Source organism: Neoarius graeffei, chromosome 6, assembly GCF_027579695.1.
Source record: "Neoarius graeffei isolate fNeoGra1 chromosome 6, fNeoGra1.pri, whole genome shotgun sequence".
Taxonomy (NCBI): Eukaryota; Metazoa; Chordata; class Actinopteri; order Siluriformes; family Ariidae; genus Neoarius; species Neoarius graeffei.
This window is the reverse complement of record NC_083574.1, coordinates 37,248,290-37,271,199: the sequence shown is the minus strand read 5'-3', so window position 1 is coordinate 37,271,199 and position 22,910 is coordinate 37,248,290. Positions and strand designations below refer to the sequence as shown.

General features: G+C 40.1%; 1 protein-coding gene across 1 annotated transcript in view; it reads right to left on the bottom strand.

Moving 5' to 3' along the window:
• rbm28 (RNA binding motif protein 28) overlaps window positions 1-22,910 on the bottom strand; it is a 74,782-nt gene that overhangs the window by 39,287 nt on the left and 12,585 nt on the right. The window contains exons 4-10 of the mRNA XM_060923622.1: window positions 20,159-20,234; window positions 18,920-19,012; window positions 13,100-13,171; window positions 12,943-13,018; window positions 11,111-11,307; window positions 8,737-8,803; window positions 6,565-6,674 (exon numbers count right to left, since the gene is read on the bottom strand). Coding sequence (XP_060779605.1) covers window positions 6,565-6,674; window positions 8,737-8,803; window positions 11,111-11,307; window positions 12,943-13,018; window positions 13,100-13,171; window positions 18,920-19,012; window positions 20,159-20,234 — 691 coding nt within the window. The remainder of the gene's footprint in view (window positions 1-6,564; window positions 6,675-8,736; window positions 8,804-11,110; window positions 11,308-12,942; window positions 13,019-13,099; window positions 13,172-18,919; window positions 19,013-20,158; window positions 20,235-22,910) is intronic.

Below are 22,910 nucleotides of genomic sequence, written 5' to 3'. Positions count from 1 at the left end.
GTTCCCGAACCGGTTAGAACAAAAAAAATTTCGTTCCCGGAACGGTTAATTACGTTCCCTGTCAGCTGTTTAACAAATGGCTATAAAATGATGTCTCTGTCTCATCCAGCTTAAGCCAAATGTAGGCTAATTCTATTACAACCTTCATTAAATAAGACAAGAAATAATTCAAAACAATTATTATTTCAAATGTTGGCGATTTGGATTCTCAGTATGTCTTCCCATCTACACAAACAGAAAAAGTGCCAAAAATGAAAGATAATTCATTTAGTGTGTTACCAAAGGCTAGTCAGGCCCTATAGAGGGCTTTCCACAAGCGCCGGCTGCCGGCCATACAGCCGGCACACAATTAAGTCCAGCCGGCTACTTTAATGACTATTATTTTTGTAGCCCACAGGTTCTAAATATTAATTTTCGATTTTAATAAAATTAAATGTTTATCTAACGGACTGACAATGTCAAACTGAACCGCACTCATTTAAATTGTGATTCGCGCTGTTTGTACCGATAATAACCACAAATTCCCCGCCGACTTCGCTGATCCGCGGCCCCGACATGCGGTGTGCGCGTGCGCGCACTCGGCGGAGGCAGTAGTGTGCGCGCACGCACTCGGCAGAGTTTATTTTGTGTTTAACACCCCCCCCGGCTGGCTACTTATTTGTCATGGCTGGCTAGTATGAGCCTTAGTGGAAAGCCCTGTATGCATTGACAGGCTAACAGAGGTTAACGTCATTTAATGTTCGCGAGCCTCTCATTAACGTGGACAAATATATTGATATCGTGTTTGAAATTGACGTTTTTGAATAACGATAGACTGCAATATTTACCTCTTATTTAAGATGTGGAGGCGTGATAGTAGTCCACCCTCCCGCTCTCTACATTCAGTCAGCGAACGTCACACAGGAACTGAACCCCAGCGGGTCATAGAAACTTGCGCAGGAGAAGAATGACTTTTTTATTTGTAGGCTACGGAAACTTTGAGGAACGAAATAAAAACCGGTATTAACCGGTTACCATTATTTTTAATAAGCGTTTCTGTTCCGGAACATAAAAAAATAATAAAGTTTCTGGTTTCGTTTCTGTTCCATGTGAAATAGAAAAAGTTCCCGGTTTTCGTTTTCGTTCCTTGAACCGGTTCAAAGCCCTGCTTAGAACTGATAACTTTATCATCAATTAATTAATGGATTAAGATATTCAATTTATTGCACTTTCTTTCCATTGCTTCCGTATATTATTTTTTTGTGGCAAACCACACAAATGCAAGCGCCTGGAATGTTTAGTTTTTTGCACCATGAACTAAATGACTTTCCGTTTTCACCTATTTCGTACAGCCAAGCCCACCTCCACTTGTTTTTTACACCTTTATCGATGGCAGACACATCAGTGCCTTCTTTCATGTAAAGCGCATCCATGCTGCCGAAACCGAAAGCAGAATGACATGCTCCTCTATGCTCGACGTCAATATAGAAAAAAGTTTGGATCTTCGCTTAAATTAAAATTGGGGTTTGACCTTACTTTGTGTTGAATACGACTTCAAAAACAATTCAAGATTTTATTAAGAGAAATATTGTGGCCAACACGAGTGTTAAGTTACCTAAAAGATCGCATGAAGTTGGCTGCTATCTACTTTGCATTCGTTCTCATTTTCCTCCATCATTTCATAGGCCAGAAACAGATGTTTTGATGTAATTTAACTTAGTAGGCTATGATTATTATTTAACCGTAGTCTTCTAGAAATTTTGACTGTTTGGGGCATTGAACGCTGGTGTATGATTTTCAGGGAATAAAGTTTAGCGCATGTCGGAGCATCACTGCGCTCGCAGCCTCCAACTCCTCAAACGTCCTTTAAATTGTGATATAACGTAGGCTATAAGGCACGGTTCTAACATACCTTACACATTGGCCTAACGAAAATAATAATTGTTGGGGCGTCTGCTGATTTGTTAGCTATAAATTTAGGTCTAATTACTTCTGACAGTCTGCAAGCATTGCACCGTCGGGTCTGCAAGTCTGGCTGAAGCAGAGGAGCGGGCTTTCCGGGGTTTATTTTTTCGTTTTTTTTTTACATGCTCTATTTCTATATGCCCAAGTTTGAACTAAGTCATTTTGGCAAGATTTAATTTAATACAAAACAGAAATGGTCAGACACAAGCACGCCAAGCACATGGGAATGTATTTTGCCAATTTTGACAGCGCATGGTTTTTTTAATGCCGCACTGTAGACAGCGAACGTTTAAACATGATCAAACATAGGAAATGAACGACACAAAGCATGGCTCAAAAACAAAAAAGTTAAATAAACCCTGCTGATAGTTGATGGTGTTGCAACACATCAGTGTTATAACCCAGTCTCTACCCAACCACCCGTCATTTTAATTCTCCTCGGATCAGCACCGACCTCACATTTGGCCTTGGGAGAGTTCAGTTGACGGAAATCCGTCACACGACGGAAAACTTTAATCCATGGAAGTAGCTATGGCATATAATATCATCATAAACAAGAGTAATGGAAAAAAAATATTTTATATATCATCTCTCTCTCTCTCTCACACACACACACACACACACACACACACACACACACACACACACACACACACACAAAAAACACACCACCACATTACCCCAGTGCCTAACAGGATAACAATTAAAGTAAGATACATTTAGTATAAGTAAGTAAACTATAAAAATATTAAAAGTTGAAACGTAAGAAAGTAGCATTATACGTGAAAGTCATATTGGCAATGATACTACAAAGTAGTAAAAAGTGATTAACACTAAAGAGTAATGTTGCACATAAGATTTCGAAGTAATATTAAAGGCGTCACGCAGTGGCGATAAAAGTCGCATTATTCTGCACCAGAATGCTTTCGAGATTTGAAATAAATTGACCGTCGATTTTTCAAAAGCTTCCCGCGGTTGTAATCGGTCCTTATTTGGTAATGCCCATCACTTGAAATTTCCCGCGTTCGCAGCGCCCCCTCTCGGTCAATGGAACAGCTGCGTGACGTCATACCAGTAACCACTCGGTGCAGTTGCAATGACGGACACACCAGAAAATAGGAGCGATGCTGAGGAAATTAGCTTTGATTTTACCAATACAGAAGAAGAAAATGGCCCACAAGTAGAGATTTTGACAGCTGAATGTCCTGGTGGTATCCAGCCTTACAGATTTGAACCTGAGCGCTCATCTTCAGAAGAAAATGAGGACAGTTCTGACGACGACAGAAACGAAGACGAGAATTAAGAAGACCGGTGACTTGAAGACTTGTTTTGGTTGGTTTCTCTTACTAAATCACTACTTGTGTGTATTTTTAAAGACCATTTTCACTTGAATTAGAATGCTGTGTGATTAATCTATGATTATGTGTAATACTGATAGCTGTAGGGGGTGAAAGTATAGCTAGAAAGATTGAATTCTAGCAACTTGACAGCTTGCGATCTCGCGAAATGCAGTGGGCCTTCTGATACAGTAGACCCCTTGATATTCCAGTTTTCATCATTTTCCTTTTATTGCGGTTGATTTTAACTTGATATTCAGTATGTTATAGGCTGGGAGTATTGAGCTTTGTATTGTATTGTTTAGTAAACGTACAATCGTCAGTAATAAGTGATAATTATTAGTTAAAGGCAGCTCTGTGGCATAAATCTTTCAATTAATCTTCTGTCATCCATTTGCTAAAATTATGTGCCACATGTTATCAAGACAACACTTCATGTGACAAAGAAAGATATGACAAATACATAAATGTATGAAAATCATTTTGTACAATTAATGATTGATACACAGAAACACTTAAAACGTGCTTTTAAAAAAATATTTTTTTCTATCAATACCTAGCCATGACCTTGAAATCAGATCCATTGATAACAGTCACAAATAGTGTTCAGTGTTCGTTGTTACAGCCAAACACAATACACCGATTAGGCATTTTGTATCACAGAATATTAATACATCATTTCATAGTGTTTTGAGTGTTCAAAACTATCCACAAACTGAATAAATCCACAAAATCCGCAATGTAAACAACTCTGGTAAACGCACGCTATAGAGAAAACATGGTGACAGGCCAGCATCACCCAAGGGAGGTTACTGGTATGACGTCACACATAAGTTGACCTAGTTAACGGCTGGTTGCCTAAATTTGGCTGTGCGCGTCAACTTTAAATGCTTGTAGCGGGCGCATCGTGACACTGAGATCGCGGGAAACCGAGGGGCTTGAATAACCCACCAAACCCGACATTTTGACACATGATATAGCCTGATTGCTGAAATTACCGCACGACGCCTTTAAAGACCGCAGTGCACCTCAGCGAGACCTGACAGTTCTCTGACCTGCTGAGGGCCACCAGAGCGTTTACGGTCATTAGAGTTGTAACGAGTTTTGTAAGTCAAACACAGAAGCACCAGGACAGCCTTCTTTCATTTGTAGTGACGGACAGGAAACGTCTGTGCGACTGCTTGGTGGAAACTGTTGAATGTTACAATGGTTCCAAACTGAAAGAATCTCCAAATTGCATCAACAGCAATTCAAAACATAAAAAAATTATTCTTTTATCAGTTAGCACAAATTATTATTGTTCATATTTATTATTATTTGAATGCACATTAAGCAAGTTTGAGATAAATCAAAATTAACCTGCATGAGAAATCTGAATAATAACAGGGTCAGGATGTCGGTCTCATTAAAACTACTTTTAAATGTCGCAAAATTTTGGCAAAAACAAACTTTAACTGGCAAAAGCAACATGACGGTGTGTGAACGTGACCATCCCAGTTGGGAAAACAGAAAAATGTACCACCTAAATTTGACATCAGTAGAATGAAATCTGATCCTATTGTAGCCGGAACTAAATACAAAGACAATAGTTATGCATACTATTAACTTAATGTGAAGATTAACAGATGGTCAACAGAATTTAAGGGTTTTTTTTTTCTAAAAGATTGTGTATGTTTTTAGTCTTTTTTATTTGTAATTATTTGTATCTGTACATGCACGACCCCACCAGCTCTGCTGATCAACTTATCGTGTTTAAATAAAGTTATTCACTCATTACGAGTTAGAAAATTATCCATCCGTTGAGTTCCCCGACGTCTCAGACTACCTGGTGCTGCAGACATCGTTCTACACGGGGACACAGATGAAAACCTGGAAGAGCATGGAAGAGAACAACTTTTTATATGTGGCTGGGTTAAAGATCTGCGGATCAGGACACTACAAAGGGGTGTTCACACGGCAACTTTTACTCCGGTGTAGCACCGGGGCTGCCCCGGTAGAGCGTTCACACGGTACAAAGTTATACCGGTGTAGCCCCTGAAAGCTGCTTAAACCGGTGCAAATCTAACCCTGCTCGGGAGGTGGTTTAAGAAATTTACTCCGGAGTAAATGCTAGTTTGCGGGGCAGCACCGATATAAAATGGGCCGTCTGAACGCTACAGGGGTAGACTCGCTACGCGTGAGGAGAGCTGATTACATACAGGCATTGCATAATTTGCATCCTGGTATTTTGCGCTTCCAAAATGGCGAATATCAACAACAGAACTGCGTGTCTTCCAGTGTTGCCAGGTTGGGCAGTTTTAAGTGCATTTTTGCGGATTTGAACATATTTTGGGCTGGAAAACGTCAGCAGTATCTGGCAACACTGGTGTCTTCATCCAGGTTGTTTTCCCGGCGCTTGGTGATGCCATGACAACCGGGAAAAGGAAGTACATTTTCACGCATGCGCATATTTCATTTCCGCATTATTACTATCGTATAGCACGGTTGCAAAAACTGCCGTGTGAACGCAAGTGGGGCTGCACCGGTGCTAACACGCTTCTCTCTAGTAAGCAGGTTTGTGACGTGTGAACGCTCCAAAAAATTTACACCGGTGTAAGATATATCGCAACAAAATACATCAGTGCAGCATCGATGCAAATATGTGCCATGTGAACACCCCTCAAGATAAACCCTGTATTGTTTTTGCCCGGGTAAAGAGGAGTTTCTGGGCTTTTTGTACGCGTCTTTGCAATGGTTGCTAGGACACTACAAGTTTTGGTATCCAGTGTAAACAAACGACTGCCACTCTATTCCCAATCCTCCCTGCTCTTCTCTTCCAGCAGACATCACAGATCCATATAATTACCCACAAATGTATCTCTCGCTGTGTGCGCGCAATCTCCAGTCACTTTTGATTCTTTTGATTGCTGAGAATCCCCGGGCACAGATGCTACTTGATAGTGGGATGGTAAACACTATATGCACCACTTTAAGAACGCACACGCAAACACGCCCGTAGTGAGCCAATCAGAATCGGTGTTACAAATCAGGAAGAAAAAAACAAAATGATCGCAGGGGAGACGAGAATGCTGGTTAATACATCTTGTTTTTTTGTAATATATTCGCTCGAAAATCATTTTTGTGCTTAAAGAAGCCGACCATAGGTGTGCCCGAACGGGCCTTACTCGCTAAAATATTTCTGCCCGAGCATTTTGGTCGGGCAAATCAGGCATTTGGGCAATGCCTGGCGTTGAGGCTAGTACCTTTTTAAATCCTTCTGCATGTGTAATAAAACAGCACCAACCTTTCGAGTGTCCGGTTTCAGGATGTACCACAACCCGCACATATTGGAGTTCCCCGAACTGCAGAAGGATTTCCTCTATTCCCTCGCTGTCCGAGTCAAAGGACAGGTTTCTGTCATAGACACAGGGAAAGAGGTTTCTGAGAGCAATGCAGAGCTGATGTGTGTTTAGGGAGACACTAAAATCAGGAGTAGAGTCTGGACAGGAGCAAGAGCACATCGGTCATCTTGAGTTCCAGCTCCTTCTTTCATGACTGAACTATGATCAGCTTTTGATTTACCTACAGAGGTATACTGGTGTCGTCATTGTTAATAATTATGTGAAATGCTTTAACATGCGTTTGAATCATACACAATGGTGCATACGAGGGTACTTCAAAAAAAAATTTCTCGGCCTCACCCAGAAACAAGGGGCATAACTCCCATTTTGGGGCATAACTGTATACTACAAAGCCTTATATTGCTGTCCACAAAAACTCAACTGAAAGAAGCAATCAAAGAAAAAAGGAGAGGAAAGAAAGCTTGCGTGGCATGATGTTGCTCCAGGACAATGCTCCCGTCCACACAGCGTAGGTGGCAGGGGCAGAAGCAGCAAATGTGGCTTTGAACTGTTGCCCTATGCACCTTACTCACCCGACCCGGCACTGTCTGACCTCTACCTGTTTCCCAAACTGAAATCTCACTTGCAGGGTTGCCATTTTCAGAGAGACAATGAAGTCATCCATGCTGTTGAGGAGGATCTGGAGGCTTAAGGTGTGACCACCTTCTGCGAAGGGATAGTGAAGCTTGAACATCGGTGGACCGAGTGCACTGGAGTTAAAGAAGACTATTGAAAAATGATGCAAGAACAATCTCTTTTGAGACATTTTCTGGGTGAGGCCGAGAACTTTTTGAAGTACCCTTGTAACAATCAGGCAACTTCAATCCATGCATCGATTTAAAAGGCACTAATTGAAATGAATCGAGGCAACAATGCTAATTAATTTGCACTAGCAGTGCTGGTGCAAATTACTCTCAGTCAGGATCTTTTTACTTTATATTATTATTCTTCTCCGAAAGATTTTAGGACGCTATTTCTCCATCACTTTTCAACTAATCACCAAATTTCACATGAAGAATATCTCTGGGCTGAATTACGTTGCTATGACTTTTGGTGCAGATCTGGATCACTGATCCAGAATGATCCATGAAAAATGGGATTTTTTTCTCTCACTAAGCGTTATTCTCTATCTCTTACCATTACGGATCTATAGGGTACGGTGACCAGAAGTTCCAGTCTGTAACTGCTAGCACAATTACTGTGAATTTAGTCAGTCAGTCTCTATCTAGTTCTTCTTATTATTATTCTCCTAACATTTTTAGAACACTATTTCTCCTTCAGTTTTCAACCAATCACCACCAAATCTCACATGAAAAATAACTCTGGGCTGAATTACATTGCTATGACTTTTGGTGCTGATCTGGATCACTGATTCAGAATGATCCATGAAAAACGGGATTTTTTTTTTCAATCATCTATAACTCTGTCAATTTTCATTATTATTATTTTTTTTTTTATTTTGTTCAAGATGGTAGGGCACAACTTTTCCCTCACCAAGCGTCATTCTCTCTCTTACCATTCCAGATCTATAGGGTACAGTGACCAGACGTCCCAGTTTGTAACAGCTAGCACAAATCACTGTGACTTTAGCCAGAGTCTCTATCTAGTTCAATTATTCTTGATGATAACTGATTAGAAATTGTTTATCATTATAAAAGGACAGAAAACTAATGTGCAAAAATTTGGAAGCTACTAAATCAAAACTTATCATGGCTGATTCAGTGGTCTCAGTAAATACTGAATTGCCTTAAGATTCTAAACTGTATCATATTGGAGGAAATTCAGTGCTATTATCAAATATCAAATCAAGGCCAAGAACTTTTGAAGTTCCCTCACAGTATAGGATAGTATCGTACAACATGGTACAGTTTCATATTAGTATAGTATTAGTATGATTTGACCAATGTGCATTGAAGTTAAAGGAGACTATGCTGAAAAATCTCTCTCCTGTTACGTTTTCTGGGTGAAGACGAGAACTTTTTCCAAGTACCCTCGTTCTGTTGCAAAATTTATCATATCAACATGATCATATTGCTCATCCCTACTCGAGAGTACATATGCTTAATGATGCTTACCTGATAAATAGCGTTCTTCCCTCATTCACATCTGAAGGGAGAGGATTGTTTGGTTTCTTCTTCTTGGCTGGAGAGGGAAGGAAACAATCCCCCAGAGAAGAGACATTTAAAGGAGAACTGAAGGCAAATTTTTTATTATCAAAATTCTATTTCTCATTTCATTAAATATAGGAATGCATTTCTGACAGCTGTTTTGTCGCTGCTATAGCAAGTTATGAGTGTTTGAAACATGCTCTGTAATATATCAGTCCAGATGTCAAAGCAATGGCCGTAAACGAGATTCGTTGAGACCTGTACAAGACATTGCAGGATGGAAGTAAAACGTACAGCGCAAATCAAAGTGACCAACATCTGCCAACATTCCCTGTGTCTGAAATCGCTCACTCGTTCACTACTCCCTATATAGGGAATTACTATACAGAAGACTATATAGTGAGCTCATTGATAAAATGAAAAAACTAGTGCTGTCAAGCGATTAAAATATTTAATCACGATTAAATGTCGCGACTGTCATAGTTAACTTGCCATTAATCGCAATTTAATCGCACATTTTTGTCACATGAAAAACCATTGTAATTCTCTTATCAGCATAAAAATGTGAATGGGCTTGCTTTGTACCAATGTTTTTTGTATTGCAAAGCATAACACGTCTTGACACAGCCACTGCAAAGTGAAACCTAAGCCGAGCACCGGGGCTAGCAAAAGAACCATGAGTGAAGTGATCTACTGCTTGAGTTAGTCTACAACTCTAATCAGAGAGACAGGTTACACAGTGACGGTAGGCTTGACATGCTTGATTATAATATAAAGTACACTATTATATTAACTTTAAGTTGTTCGTTGATAAATATTGCATTGAATCTGATCTTTACTGTTTCAGCTCACTTAACACATTTTGTACTTTTACACTTTCTGCCTGTTGATGCGTCGCGCTGTCCAATCAGAGGCGGCCAAATTTGCATATTACAGGAAGGATTTCTGGGATAGCATTGAGTTTACAGTTCAGAGGGATCTGGCTTCTTTAGACGCTGTCTTCTTAAAACTGAATAAATATTTAAAAAGAGCCAAATGAGCCAGTCTTTTGAACGGCTCTTTTCAAAGAACGGATCACAAAGATGCGGATCCCATCAAAGAGCCATAAATCCTATCTCTACTAGCGTGCCCTGCCCGCGCTGATTCTTTTGGGGGGGGCAGAGGACTCTGGCTGAGTGGGGCGTGGCATTACAGTCTAGCTGCTATCGTTTTTTTAAGCAAAGTCTCTGTTCCAAGTTCCTGGCAGTTTCAAAAGCTTATGAAAAACCTACATCATGTTACAGAGCGTTAATCTCGCGATAAAAAAATTATCGCCGTTAAAATTGAGTCAAATTAACGCGTTAATAACGCGACATTTTTGACAGCACTAGAAAAAACGCTTTCGGACACTTGTCCGTCGCGCTGGTATTTACGTCATTACTGTCGCACAATTAAAACGTGCCAGATCAGTCGGCTGGTGGGTTTTCAAAATAATAAATACACGCATGTATTTTTGTGATAAATCCATATTATACTGAGCGCATTTCCCACATTGATCAATACAAAGTACCTGCATCTTTCAGTTCTTTGAAATCAAGGCTGAATAATTTCTTCACTGCCGCAGCCTTTTATTAAATCAAACTTGAGGCTTTTAATTTGATTTCTTTCAGCGCGACCGCAATGCATGATGGGATATATTGCTTTGGTTAGTGACCATCGTTGTATACTACTTTTTGTGATGCATTGTGGGATACTTTGAGTGCACAATATAGGGTGTAAATAATCCTCACGAAGGTTTCGGACAGCACTACTACAAAAAAAAAAAAAAAAAAATGGCGTGCCCAGTATATAGTGCCCTATATAGCGAGTAGAGAGGGATTTCGGACACAGAGTTAGTCAAAAGACATGCGCGCCCTCTTTCGAATGCTGATGTAATCAAGCCGGAAGTTTTGCATGTTTTGATAGCAATCAGGAAAGTTTGAAAAAAGTAAGCAGTAATCATCATTTAAACTCGTCTTTGTGCAATATTTCATTTGGAAAACAGTTTTCAGAATGGCAGCACTGACATCTGGCTGACACTTCATGTTTCGAAGTCTCGCACAAGTCTCTTGAAGATCGTGCGGATAAGCGACGCCTGTCTGGGACCAAACAAACTAAATTCAACATGGCTAAAAACCGAATAGGCCAATAAGTATAATATTTAATTGCAATTAGTTGCCAGCATGAGTCACGATATAATGTTACTAAAACCGAAAACGTAATTGAATAACATGTTAAGAAATAAAGCAGGTTTAAAAATTACTTCAGTTCTCCTTGAAATGGAAAAAAAAAATCTAAAACACTTTTTATGAAACAAGGATACCGTTTTCATCCTCATCCATATCCTCATCATCTGATGCATCACTGTCTGCGTCCAGAGACTCCGAGTCATTATTCTCTTCATCATCTTCATCCTCACTGTCTTTGCTGTGATCCTCCTCTTCTTCATCATCATCATCATCAGATGCTGAGCCTGTCTCAGAGTTGCTGTGAGAGTGCTCCTCTTGCTGTGCTTTAGACCTTAAAGTAAGTCTAATATAAGTCACCCATGCTCACAATACTTTCAAAAAAACCAATGACACAGGGCTCGCTGTCTGAGGTAAGATATTTACCAACAGCTAAAGACCTCAGCCGGATAAGCAGTCAGTTTAGCTAATGTTACCATTCCAGCAGTAGAACAATATCTAACTACGTGACAAGCTACCTAATGTTACACTAAGACTACGTTCAGACTGCACCCTGAAACGACCCATATCCGATTTTTTTGCCCATATGCGACCTGTATCCGATTTGTTATTGACAATCTGAACGACACAGATCCGATTTTTTCACATGCGACCCAGGCCGCTTGGATATGTGGTCCTAAATCCGATGCACATCCGATATTTTCACATGCGACTGCAGTCTGACCGGACAGGTTGCATTCATGCGACCTACACGTCATCAACAACAGACAAACGTCACTATTCTGCGTTGGCTAATCCCGCCTCTTTGGTGGAAAACAACAACATTTGTACAGTTTTCAGAATTTAAATAGACTTTTATAGAATTGATCAAGCTAATGGTGGATTTGGTAGGGACCTGGATGTTGATCTGTTAGCCTGATTAAATAAAACAGTTTCTATAACCGATTTATAACTTAAACCATCCTGTATTACAAGATTATAAGATTGTTCTGGAAATTTCCAGTAATTTGACACCTTCGGTCTCATTAGTCTGCTGCCCACATTAATCAGATTATTGTGCGAGTTCCACCGCCGCCACAAAAACCACATTGCCAGGTCTCGCCTCATCTCCATAGCAAACTGCACGGGTGTTTCTGCACCTTGAGCCAGCGCTGAGAGAAGTTGCAGAATTCAGCCGGCTATAAACAATCTAAATAAATATTTATAAAAATGTGGAAAAAGTTTATTAATATGACGAAATAAATATGTGCAAATTATTAAGCCTGAATGAAGAGTTTGGTAATACAGCGGCCGTATCCCAAATGACTGCCTACTGAAGCTCGAGTGCACTATATAGAGTTTAAAAATCCATTACTTCCTAGTAACATGTAGTGCACTTATATAGAAACTAAAGAGACATTTAGGAGTCAACCCTCGTTACCAGGCTACACGTTTTCATTTCAGTTCAGAAACAAAAACACACACGAGACCTCACACTTTAACACTAACCAGATAATTAAACAAACAAAAAAAATCATTAAACTTGAAGAGTGCGCTTTTTTTTTGTTTACGTATTACGTAGATGTGCTTATTACGTGTCAATTTGCGCATGCGGGACACTTTTGGGTCGTTTTCCGTTCATATTGGAGATCGCATACAAGTCTCATATAATTGGTAATGTGAACGGCCTAACAAAAAAATCGGATTTCACAACAAATCGGATATGGGTCGTTTCAGGTTGCAGTCTGAACGTAGTGTAAGTACATATATAAATAAAACTAAAAACAAACAAGCTTTAACATTAGGCTAACCATCATAAGTGCTGAATACTTCTATCACTGTATTTATCGTCTTATCAAACATCCATACTCAATAAAACCTTTGATATTTCAGGATATATTAATTCCAAACCAAACAACCATATACACACGCACTCATAACAACACTCATTACATATCTGTGATCATGATAAGACATGTCTAGCTCTTACTGTTTCTCTGCAGGCTCATCATCCTCTTCCTCATCATCAGCCTCGGTCACTTCCGAGTTATCCTTTTTTTTACCTCCTGTGAGAAAAAGCACACTCAGATATATGACAGTAAAAATGTTCAGCAGCAACAGACTATATACAGAAAGCGAACACGTACCTGATGCAGAGCTGGGCTGGTTAGCCATGAACTTGTCTTTAGATACGGCCCAGTCGACAGCAACCGGTCGGCCTGCGAATAAGAATGACAGACTGAAATTAGACCGACTGTAGCATTTGCAAATGCTGATATAATAAAAAGAAATAACTGGGACTGGTCAGGCAGGAGAGTGTCTCAGCTTTAAAGGGGGCATTTTATATATACATTTTTAAATTATATCCACATTCACGGGCGGCACGGTGGTGTAGTGGTTAGCGCTGTTGCCTCACAGCAAGAAGGTCCTGGGTTCGAGCCCCGTGGCCGGCGAGGGCCTTTCTGTGCGGAGTTTGCATGTTCTCCCCGTGTCCGCGTGGGTTTCCTCCGGGTGCTCCGGTTTCCCCCACAGTCCAAAGACATGCAGGTTAGGTTAACTGATGACTCTAAATTGACCGTAGGTGTGAATGAGAGTGTGAATGGTTGTCTGTGTCTATGTGTCAGCCCTGTGATGACCTGGCGACTTGTCCAGGGTGTACCCCGCCTTTCGCCCGTAGTCAGCTGGGATAGGCTCCAGCTTGCCTGCGACCCTGTAGAACAGGATAAAGCGGCTAGAGATAATGAGATGAGATCCACATTCACTGGATATGAGCAATTGCGCGCTCTGATTGGCTACTCTACTATTAGGATATCAGCTCCTATAGACCCTTTTCAGTCACGTGACCTTCGTAAACGCGACCGCCATTTTGGACATGTAGTGGACTTCGGCTCGAATCGGTTTGAATGCAAGGAAGGCGACAAACATAAAAGAAAAAGGAGCGAGATGCAGAAAACTGTATTTACTAGTTTACTGTAATTATGATCTGGCAGCTATTTACACCGGATCCAGTGTAAATAGCTGCCGGAGCCAACGTCCGAGCTTGCCGGAGCGCTCCCCGGCCGGCCGCGAGCTAGCGCGCTCTGGAACCTCGGACGTTGGCTCCGGCAGCTATTTACACTGGATCCGGTGTAAATAGCTGCCAGATCATAATTACAGTAAACTAGAATGGAATGTTAACAGCAATGTAATGCCTTTTCTGGCTAATTTTATTCGTCTTACCTCCAACAAAGTGGTCACTACACAAGCGTTGGTATGCCGCTATCCATCTTCTCCGTCGGTCAGCATCTACCGGGATCCGATAAAATGATAACCCTTGCCTTGTTTGTTGATGGTTACTACATCCAGGTGCACAACAATATAGTGGCATGATGGAAGTCTTGCTGAAAAACACTTTCTTTGCTGCCGTTCCTCAATGTTGGCTGTGGTAAACTACTTGTAGTACATGTCCAAAATGGCGGCCGCGTTTGTCGTGACGTCACGTGAAAAGGGTCCATACCGTGAGTAGAGAAAAACAAAATGGTGGCGCATGTTGCTGAACCAACTGAGGACGAAATAAAAACTCTACTCAAAAACAAAACGCCCAAAAATACAAGAAATAAAAAAAATTAAAAAAAACAGGAATAAAAACATCTGATGGGAAGAACGTTGGGTTTTTTTTTTCAAGAATTATTATAATAGCATTTCCCACAAATTGTTCCTGTCATTTCACTGGTTTGTTTACATTCTAAGCGGAAATGATTTTTTCGGGTGTTTTGTATAAAAGTTTTTATTTATCGAATTTGCAAATAATAAAAAATGCTCTGTTTTTCAAAATCCAGTCAGTCAATGTGGATAGAATAAAACAGTTATTCCACTTAATCTCATCGTACATGACTTACAGCCAACTCGGTGCTCCGCGCCTCGTCAGCTATCAGCTCATGTATGACTCGATTTCATGGAATAACTGTTTTATTTATACAAGTCTGAGGTAGGGATGTTAACTGATGACTGTTTGACCGAATCAACGTCAACCGGTTAATTTTTTTTTGGTTGTCGGTTAAAAAAAATCAATCGTTTTGAAGCTGCCGATTTTGGAGCGGAGAACCTGGAATTCTGTGTTGTAAACGCTTGGGGCATACCATGCGGTGTAAGGACGACAGCTGATAAATCAGAAAACACCCATTCAGTCATGTCCCGCCCTCCCGCCCCAGTTGAAGACAGCTGCCACTCGGCGAAAGAAAAGTCTGTGTTGGATTACATTTTACTACGATGTTAACCAGGTACGTAACATCAAGGAAATTCTTGACTATCAAAGAAACAAGAACACGGCGCATGAATGAAGTCGATGGTTGATTAGTATGGTGAATGTCAACATAATAATAATAATAATAATAATAATACACAAGATCTGAACTAAAACCTGGTTACTCACTGATGTTACTTAGCATCAGACAGTTGCTATATTAGCTTAGCGGCTAATCAGCTCAGCTCCAGCTATCCCATTCCCAATGGCTGTGCACAATTAGCAGCCATGTAACCGTAATATCAGTAGCTGGAAAACAATTGCAGTATGAGGTCTCTGTGTCTCACTTCGAAGAAAAGTGCCTAGTCCGTAGCAGTATGCAATATCAACACACAGCCTACTGCAGTTATTAACACTGACTATATTTGTGAAAAATAAAAAAGTATCAGGCTAGACTTTTTAGCTTACAAATTACTATTCTGTTTTTTTTTTTTAAATTATTATTAGAAGGCACATCGAGTTTAGTCCTGCCTTGGCCAGTGCATTCTGAAAGAATGTTTCGGTCTGTAGCCAACAATGCATGTTATTGCAGATCATATCTCTCCACACAAACTAAAGGCGCAGATGCCGACTTTTGGAGGGAAGGGGAGAGAATGAAATGACAGCGGTGTCTGGAGGGGGAGTGACAAACACAGCTTTTATGTCTGTGAGCCAAGTCGGTGACGGCTTCAGAGCAACTTCAATACCATGCAGTAATGGCGTGTTGATATTGGTAACGGCGTTATAACGATTGCAGCTAATTAATTAGATTACGCGGCGTTATAACAGCCTTTATTTTAACGCCGTTATTCCCATCACTGAATGTTATGTACTTCTTCTAGCACTTGACTTTATTTTCAACGCCATCACGGCCAACTGAAACCGTCTCTAAGCTGGAGCCATTTGTTCTCCGCTCCAATACAAACCCCTCGACATCAGTGCCGCGTTTGACTAAATGTTTCGCGCTGTAGAAAAGGTAATGTGAGTGGAGGGCAGCGACTGGGACTGAATGTGCGGATGCTCGCGGTTAGATTTAGAATAGATTCTAATAATTCCAATTCTAGAATTTTAAACTCATAGGTTAACCGACTTTAATCGGCTAATGAGGCTCGGTGGTCGGTCAAGATTTTTTTTAGTTTTCGCCATCCCTAGTCTGAGGCCTTGTATTTTTTTTTTCCATACAAACTTTATCGATTTCTATTTTATGACTTCTACATTATCAAGTCAGTACAAAAACATTTTAGAGTCCCAAACGTTCATTTTCCTGCACAAAATTAAATGTTACAGAAAAAAAAAAGTTTGTATCTGAGCAGCATATTCCATAAAGAGAGCACTTTTCAGATTAAAAAAAGAAAACATAACGAAGGCTGCTGGGTTTTGGTGCAAAATTAAGAAGTGAGTGTGACCATCAAAGTGTCCAGAAGAACTGTGGCTGGTTCTGTAAGATGCTCAGTAAAACCTACAGCTCATTTCCTTATAAAACTGCACTCATTGTACCTGAGACTACGATTTTTTTAAAGCAAAGGGTCGTCTCGTCTCACACCAAATACTGACACTGTTTCATGTGTTACGGCTTACTGCTTACGGTATTTTTTTAATGTTGAAACATTTCATTTTATTATTTTTAAGCCATTTATGGTCGACAGCATTTCTTTACAAGACTTCTGCACAGTACTGTATGTTTGGGTATTTGGAGTCTCCCAACCCACAGACTCTGAAATTAGACACCCAGTCAATTTCTTTCTTTTCCCGTTTCGGAAAACATGAGCTTCAACAAGTTGCTCAGATTTGGCTCCCAAGTGAAGCTAATTCTAATTAGAAAATCATCTGAGCATTTTTACTCATGGCTTGAGAACTGCCTTTGTGAATGAATATTCATGAGGAAAGTGCTCTCTGATTAGCTGGAGGAAGAGGGGGTGGGGCTTGCAGTGACTCATCATCATTTAAAGGAACAGGTGCTCAAAACAGGGCTGTTTCGACAGGGGGGCTATAGTGCTTTCTCCTTAACGTATTATGATCAGAACACGTCATATTTCAATAAGATCTCAAATACAGTGAGGCAAAAAAGTATTTAGTCAGTCACCAATTGTGCAAGTTCTCCCACCTAAAAAGATGAGAGGCCTGTAATTTTCATCATAGGTACACCTCAACTATGAGAGACAAAATGAGAAAAAAAAAATCCAGAAAATCACATTGTCTGATTTTTACAGAATTTTTTTGCAAATTATGGTGGAAAATAAGTATTTGGTCAATAACAAAAGTTCATCTCAATACTTTGTTATATACCCTTTGTTGGCAATGACAGAGGTCAAACGTTTTCTGTAAGTCTTCACAAGGTTTTCACACACTGTTGCTGGTATTTTAGCCCCTTCCTCCATGCAGATCTCCTCTAGAGCAGTGATGTTCTGGGGCTGTCGCTGGGCAACACGGACTTTCAACTTCCTCCAAAGATTTTCTATGGGGTTGAGATCTGGAGACTGGCTAGGCCACTCCAGGACCTTGAGATGCTTCTTACGAAGCCACTCCTTTGTTGCCCGGGCGGTGTGTTTGGGATCACTGTCATTCTGAAAGACCCAGCCACGTTTCATCTTCAATGCCCTTGCTGATGGAAGGAGGTTTTCACTCAAAATCTCATGATACATGGCTCCATTCATTCTTTCCTTTACACGGATCAGTCGTCCTGGTCCCTTTGCAGAAAAACAGCCCCAAAGCATGATGTTTCCACCCCCATGCTTCACAGTACGTATGGTGTTCTTTGGATGCAACTCAGCATTCTTTCTCCTCCAAACACGACAAGTTGAGTTTTTACCAAAAAGTTCTATTTTGGGTTCATCTGACCATATGACATTTTCCCAATCCTCTTCTGGATCATACAAATGCTCTCTAGCAAACTTCAGACGGGCCTGGACATGTACTGGCTTAAGCGAGGGACACGTCTGGCACTGCAGGATTTGAGTCCCTGGCGGCGTAGTGTGTTACTGATGGTAGCCTTTGTTACTTTGGTCCCAGCTCTCTGCAGGTCATTCACTAGGTCCCCCTGTGTGGTTCTGGGATTTTTGCTCACCGTTCTTGTGATCATTTTGACCCCACGGGGTGAGATCTTGCGTGGAGCCCCAGATCGAGGGAGATTATCAGTGGTCTTGTATGTCTTCCATTTTCTAATAATTGCTCCCACAGTTGATTTCTTCACACCAAGCTGCTTACCTATTGCAGATTCAGTCTTCCCAGCCTGGTGCAGGTCTACAGTTTTGTTTCTGGTGTCCTTTGACAGCTCTTTGGTCTTAGCCATAGTGGAGTTTGGAGTGTGTCTGTTTGAGGTTGTGGACAGGTGTCTTTTATACTGATAACGAGTTCAAACAGGTGCCATTAATACAGGTAACGAGTGGAGGACAGAGGAGCCTCTTAAAGAAGAAGTTACAGGTCTGTGAGAGCCAGAAATCTTGCTTGTTTGTAGGTGACCAAATACTTATTTTACCGGGGAATTTACCAATTAATTCATTGAAAATCCTACAATGTAATTTCCCGGATTCTTTCCCCCCATTCTGTCTCTCATAGTTGAAGTGTACCTATGATGAAAATTACAGGCCTCTCTCATCTTTTTAAGTGGGAGAACTTGCACAATTGGTGGCTGACTAAATACTTTTTTGCCCCACTGTAACTATCAACTTTTAAAAAATAAAAATAAAAAAAGGGTGTAATGCGTCACCTTTAATTTCTTTCAGGTTGATTGCGGCGAGGGCTTTTCCTGCTTCCAGCATGTTCTTAAGCTGGACGAAGGCAAATCCTCGTTTCTTTCCATCTACACACAACCACAAAACAACACGTTTTCTTTTAGAAGCCAGAAGTCACTGATGAAGGGAAGAGGATCGCATCAACACAACAGCAGTATAAGCATTTTAGTACATTTTACACCAGAAGTGCAGTGTTCATTTCTGTTCACTAGTTTAATAAATATAATGTGTCATGTCCTGAGAAAACCCATTTTCTACTACACTTATACTAACATTTTCTACTATAAACAGGTGGCAGTCTGCAAAAAAAACAGCCAAAAAATGAAGAGAGTCTAGTTCTGACCAAATTATTTTTATGGCATTAATATACTGTACATTTGTATAAATACAGAGGTCATTAGAATAAATCGTGCGTGCTGATTGGTCGAGAGATTCGGACTATTTCTCGATAATCACTTTCAGCGACTCGGCAAAATGTCGGCCAACTGATTCGTCACCGTGAGGAAGAATTACAAATGATGAAAGAAAACGCTGCTCCTAAAAGCACCAAAGATGCTACAAAGTTTGGTCTCAAACTATTTAAAGGTAAGGTTGTGATTTATTTTATCGATTTCAAAACAAAGGATTTTATGTGACTCGGCATAGATAAGTGACAAGTCTACGTGCCTTTATTATATTTGCATGCCACTTTTGAAGATTGGGAAAAAAAAAAAAAAGTGTTGCCAGGCAAAACAAATCTCGCCCGGCAGCACTCATTTTATACCTACTGTATATGCTGATAATGGTAATATTTCTCAATCATCAGCTGTCAGGTTATAGTCCTATGAAAATCTATGGCCTCGAGTTTGACATTTCAAAGTCGTTCAAGGTCAAAGATCATGGTGCCAAATTAAAGCCCATATGGCACTTCCTATAACTATAACTTCCATGGGCGAGGTAAAAAGATTTTAATACGATTATTTTAAAATAATCACCTGTCTATTTAAACTGAAACAATTATTCTTCTCAGGCTCAGGGAAAAATGAAAATAACTACAAAATGCCAATTTTATGCGTCGTCCATTGGAGTAGATCACCTTTACCTGTAAGCACTGTGTCAAGAGTGTGAAATGTTTGCTTGTTTAAATATGTTGATAAAGTCTACAATTTCTATGGGCTGTACTCCTTTCTTCACATGACTGTATGCCTCAAACTAACCAATTTAGTGAACATTACCTGGTTTTAGAGGGATCGTAACTTCCAGCACTGTCCCATACTTTGAAAAGACTTCCTTAAGATCAGTTTCGGAACACTAAAAAAAAAAAAAAGAAAGAATTTCTTTATCTCAAACATTAAGTGTCCAAATCTAATACAATAGGTTTCACTCAAGAAAAAGCAAAAGCAGCCATAAGATTTTAAATATAGAAAAGACTAGACAAAATAGATGGCAACGTATAGTACAGGGTGTCCAAAATGTCAGGCAATAATAACTGGAATATTTTGCGCAAACATGTCACCCTGCAAAATCCATTAAGCAAAAACCTGATACTGTGACTGAAAAAACATGTAGCGCATACGTTGTAAATAATAAACACAAAATTGGGTATATTTAGTTTTACTCTCACTGGTTTCAGTGTGTATGCATAATTAAGTCACATAATTACTAACAGTTATCCCTACGATTAAACTGTACTCTTCTGTAACATACACATTCAATTATATTTTAACTCGGGCTGTCAATCGATTAAAATATTTACTTGCGATTAACTGCATTATTGTCCACAGTTAACTCGCAATTGATTGCAAATTCTTCACGTTTTTTTTTTAATCTGTGTTAAATGGATTCCCTTCTCAAGGAAAGATTTGGAAAACATCAATCAGAACTGAAATCGGATGAGAAATGAGAGAGGAGATACAAATCTAGTGAGAGGCCTTGAAAATTCGTTAATTTGGCCTAATTAACTCGTTAGCAAAAAATTTAACAAAACAATGACCAAGTTTTGTGCGGAGTGATGAGTTCTTTCAAACAAAACAATCAGAATGGAAATCCGTGGAGAACTGATGGAGGAGATACGATTTAACTCAAATTGTGGACGATGGACAGATGACGTATGCCACTCCATGGCAACAGCTCATCGGCATTATGGACAGATCAGCTAACAAAGTATTTTCCTCTAGTTCTGTCCTTAAAGGAGATACGCAGAACCACGGCCTCACTTTTCATTTATAAACGCCTTGAGACCTCAAGAATGGAACAGGAATAGTTTTAAGTGTTAACAATAAATCTAATATAGTAATTTTTACAATTCAATTGATTCATATGGGTAGCGGTCTGAGTGAATGACCTTGACATGTGTGACGTCACAGCAGGAAGGCTATCAGTCTCATCGCCATTTCCGCTATACTAAAATACAGAGCTAACTGCAACTTTGAGCCTCCATTTTGAGCTAATTTATCACCATGCCATGTAAATTCGTTGCTGGCCGGTACAGCAACAGGACAGAAAGTGGATTTAGGTTGCATTCATGGCCCAAGAATGTTCAAACTGCAAAGATTTGGACGTGTTTTGTGAGAAGTTCATGGGCACATCAGACGCCTACGAAATGGTCTCTCCTCTGCACATTTTACTGAAGACTCGTACGAAACCTCTGATCTGTTGAGAAGCGTTGGCTATAAGCCCGTATTGAAAGAGGATGCAGTATCAACAAATAAAGGAAAAGAAAACTACAAGGAAAGGAAAGTAAGTTCAGTTGCACCAGTTCTCCTGGAGCGTGAGCCGAGGGTTGTTGCTAAAACTTGGGACAGAACGGGAAATATTATCGCTCGGGCAGTGACCTCCCCGCTGTTGTTGCTAAAACTGGTGATGTCCTGTCCCATCCCAGGTTTTAGTAATTGCCTGAGCCGAGCAGTAATGGCGGAGTACTCAGTATGGAGAAAATAGAGAATGAGTGGAGCAGCCATCTGATTTCTCCGCTGGATATGCTTGCCTCAGCAGCAATATCTCACCCTTACGTGGAAGAAGCGAATGAATGGAGAACTGAACGAACAACTGAAAGTCAGATTGTTTCAAAACAGTCGGCCTTCAAGAAGTGAAAATACAGACGGGTAAGCTCCGACTCTCATTTGGATACAAAACAACACCACCACACGCATTTAGATTAATACATGTAACTTGTGTGTTTAAGTTACTGGTATAAGATTATTTAATTTGCTTCAGAATGTGATTGTCTCAGTTCATCTGATTATTTAATCAGCCTTTTACGTTTTATCAGTGAAAATGCATGCATGTAGGCTACATGTCTGTTGCATAAGTTATAACACCTGTCCTGTTTTAATGAGAGTCAACCCACAATCAATGAAGTCAAATCACTCTTCGTTGAGCAAGTCGGTAACGGTATTTCTTACTTTCACCATAAATTTTTATTTATATGACTTTGGTCTATAGCTGTCAAAGGCCTCGGCCTTAAAACCGGTTCCTGCTGTAATGTCAAGCACTCAGGGCTGGCTGGCTCAGCGGGGCGGCTCGAATGCCAACTTTGCAGTCGATTTTAACTCTCAAATATATATATTTTTTTATTCCCATTTATGCAGCATACAAGAGTCAAGGATGGAGATACAATCCACTCAGAAATGTATTTAAAAATAAAGGTTCTGTGTATCTCCTTTAACTTCCAGCCTCAAACTATACAATAAACTAAACTAAACAAACTTCGTGATGTGGACTCTGGACAAATGCAGGAGCCATCTTTAAATAAAGAAAATAAAAATACAAAACCCAAATAAATTTCTTAAAGTGAATGCAATGCCTCTAAACCCCACTTTTTTCCTTGTACAAAGCAACGATCATTATGTTGACTGACCATATGTTTTTGAACCATAGCTGATCCAAATGGCCATAAATTAATGGAAAATCAATAAAATCAGCTGATTTTCATGGAATCTGTCGAGACTGAACCGGAAGATCCTGAAGGGGTGCGTGACGTCACAC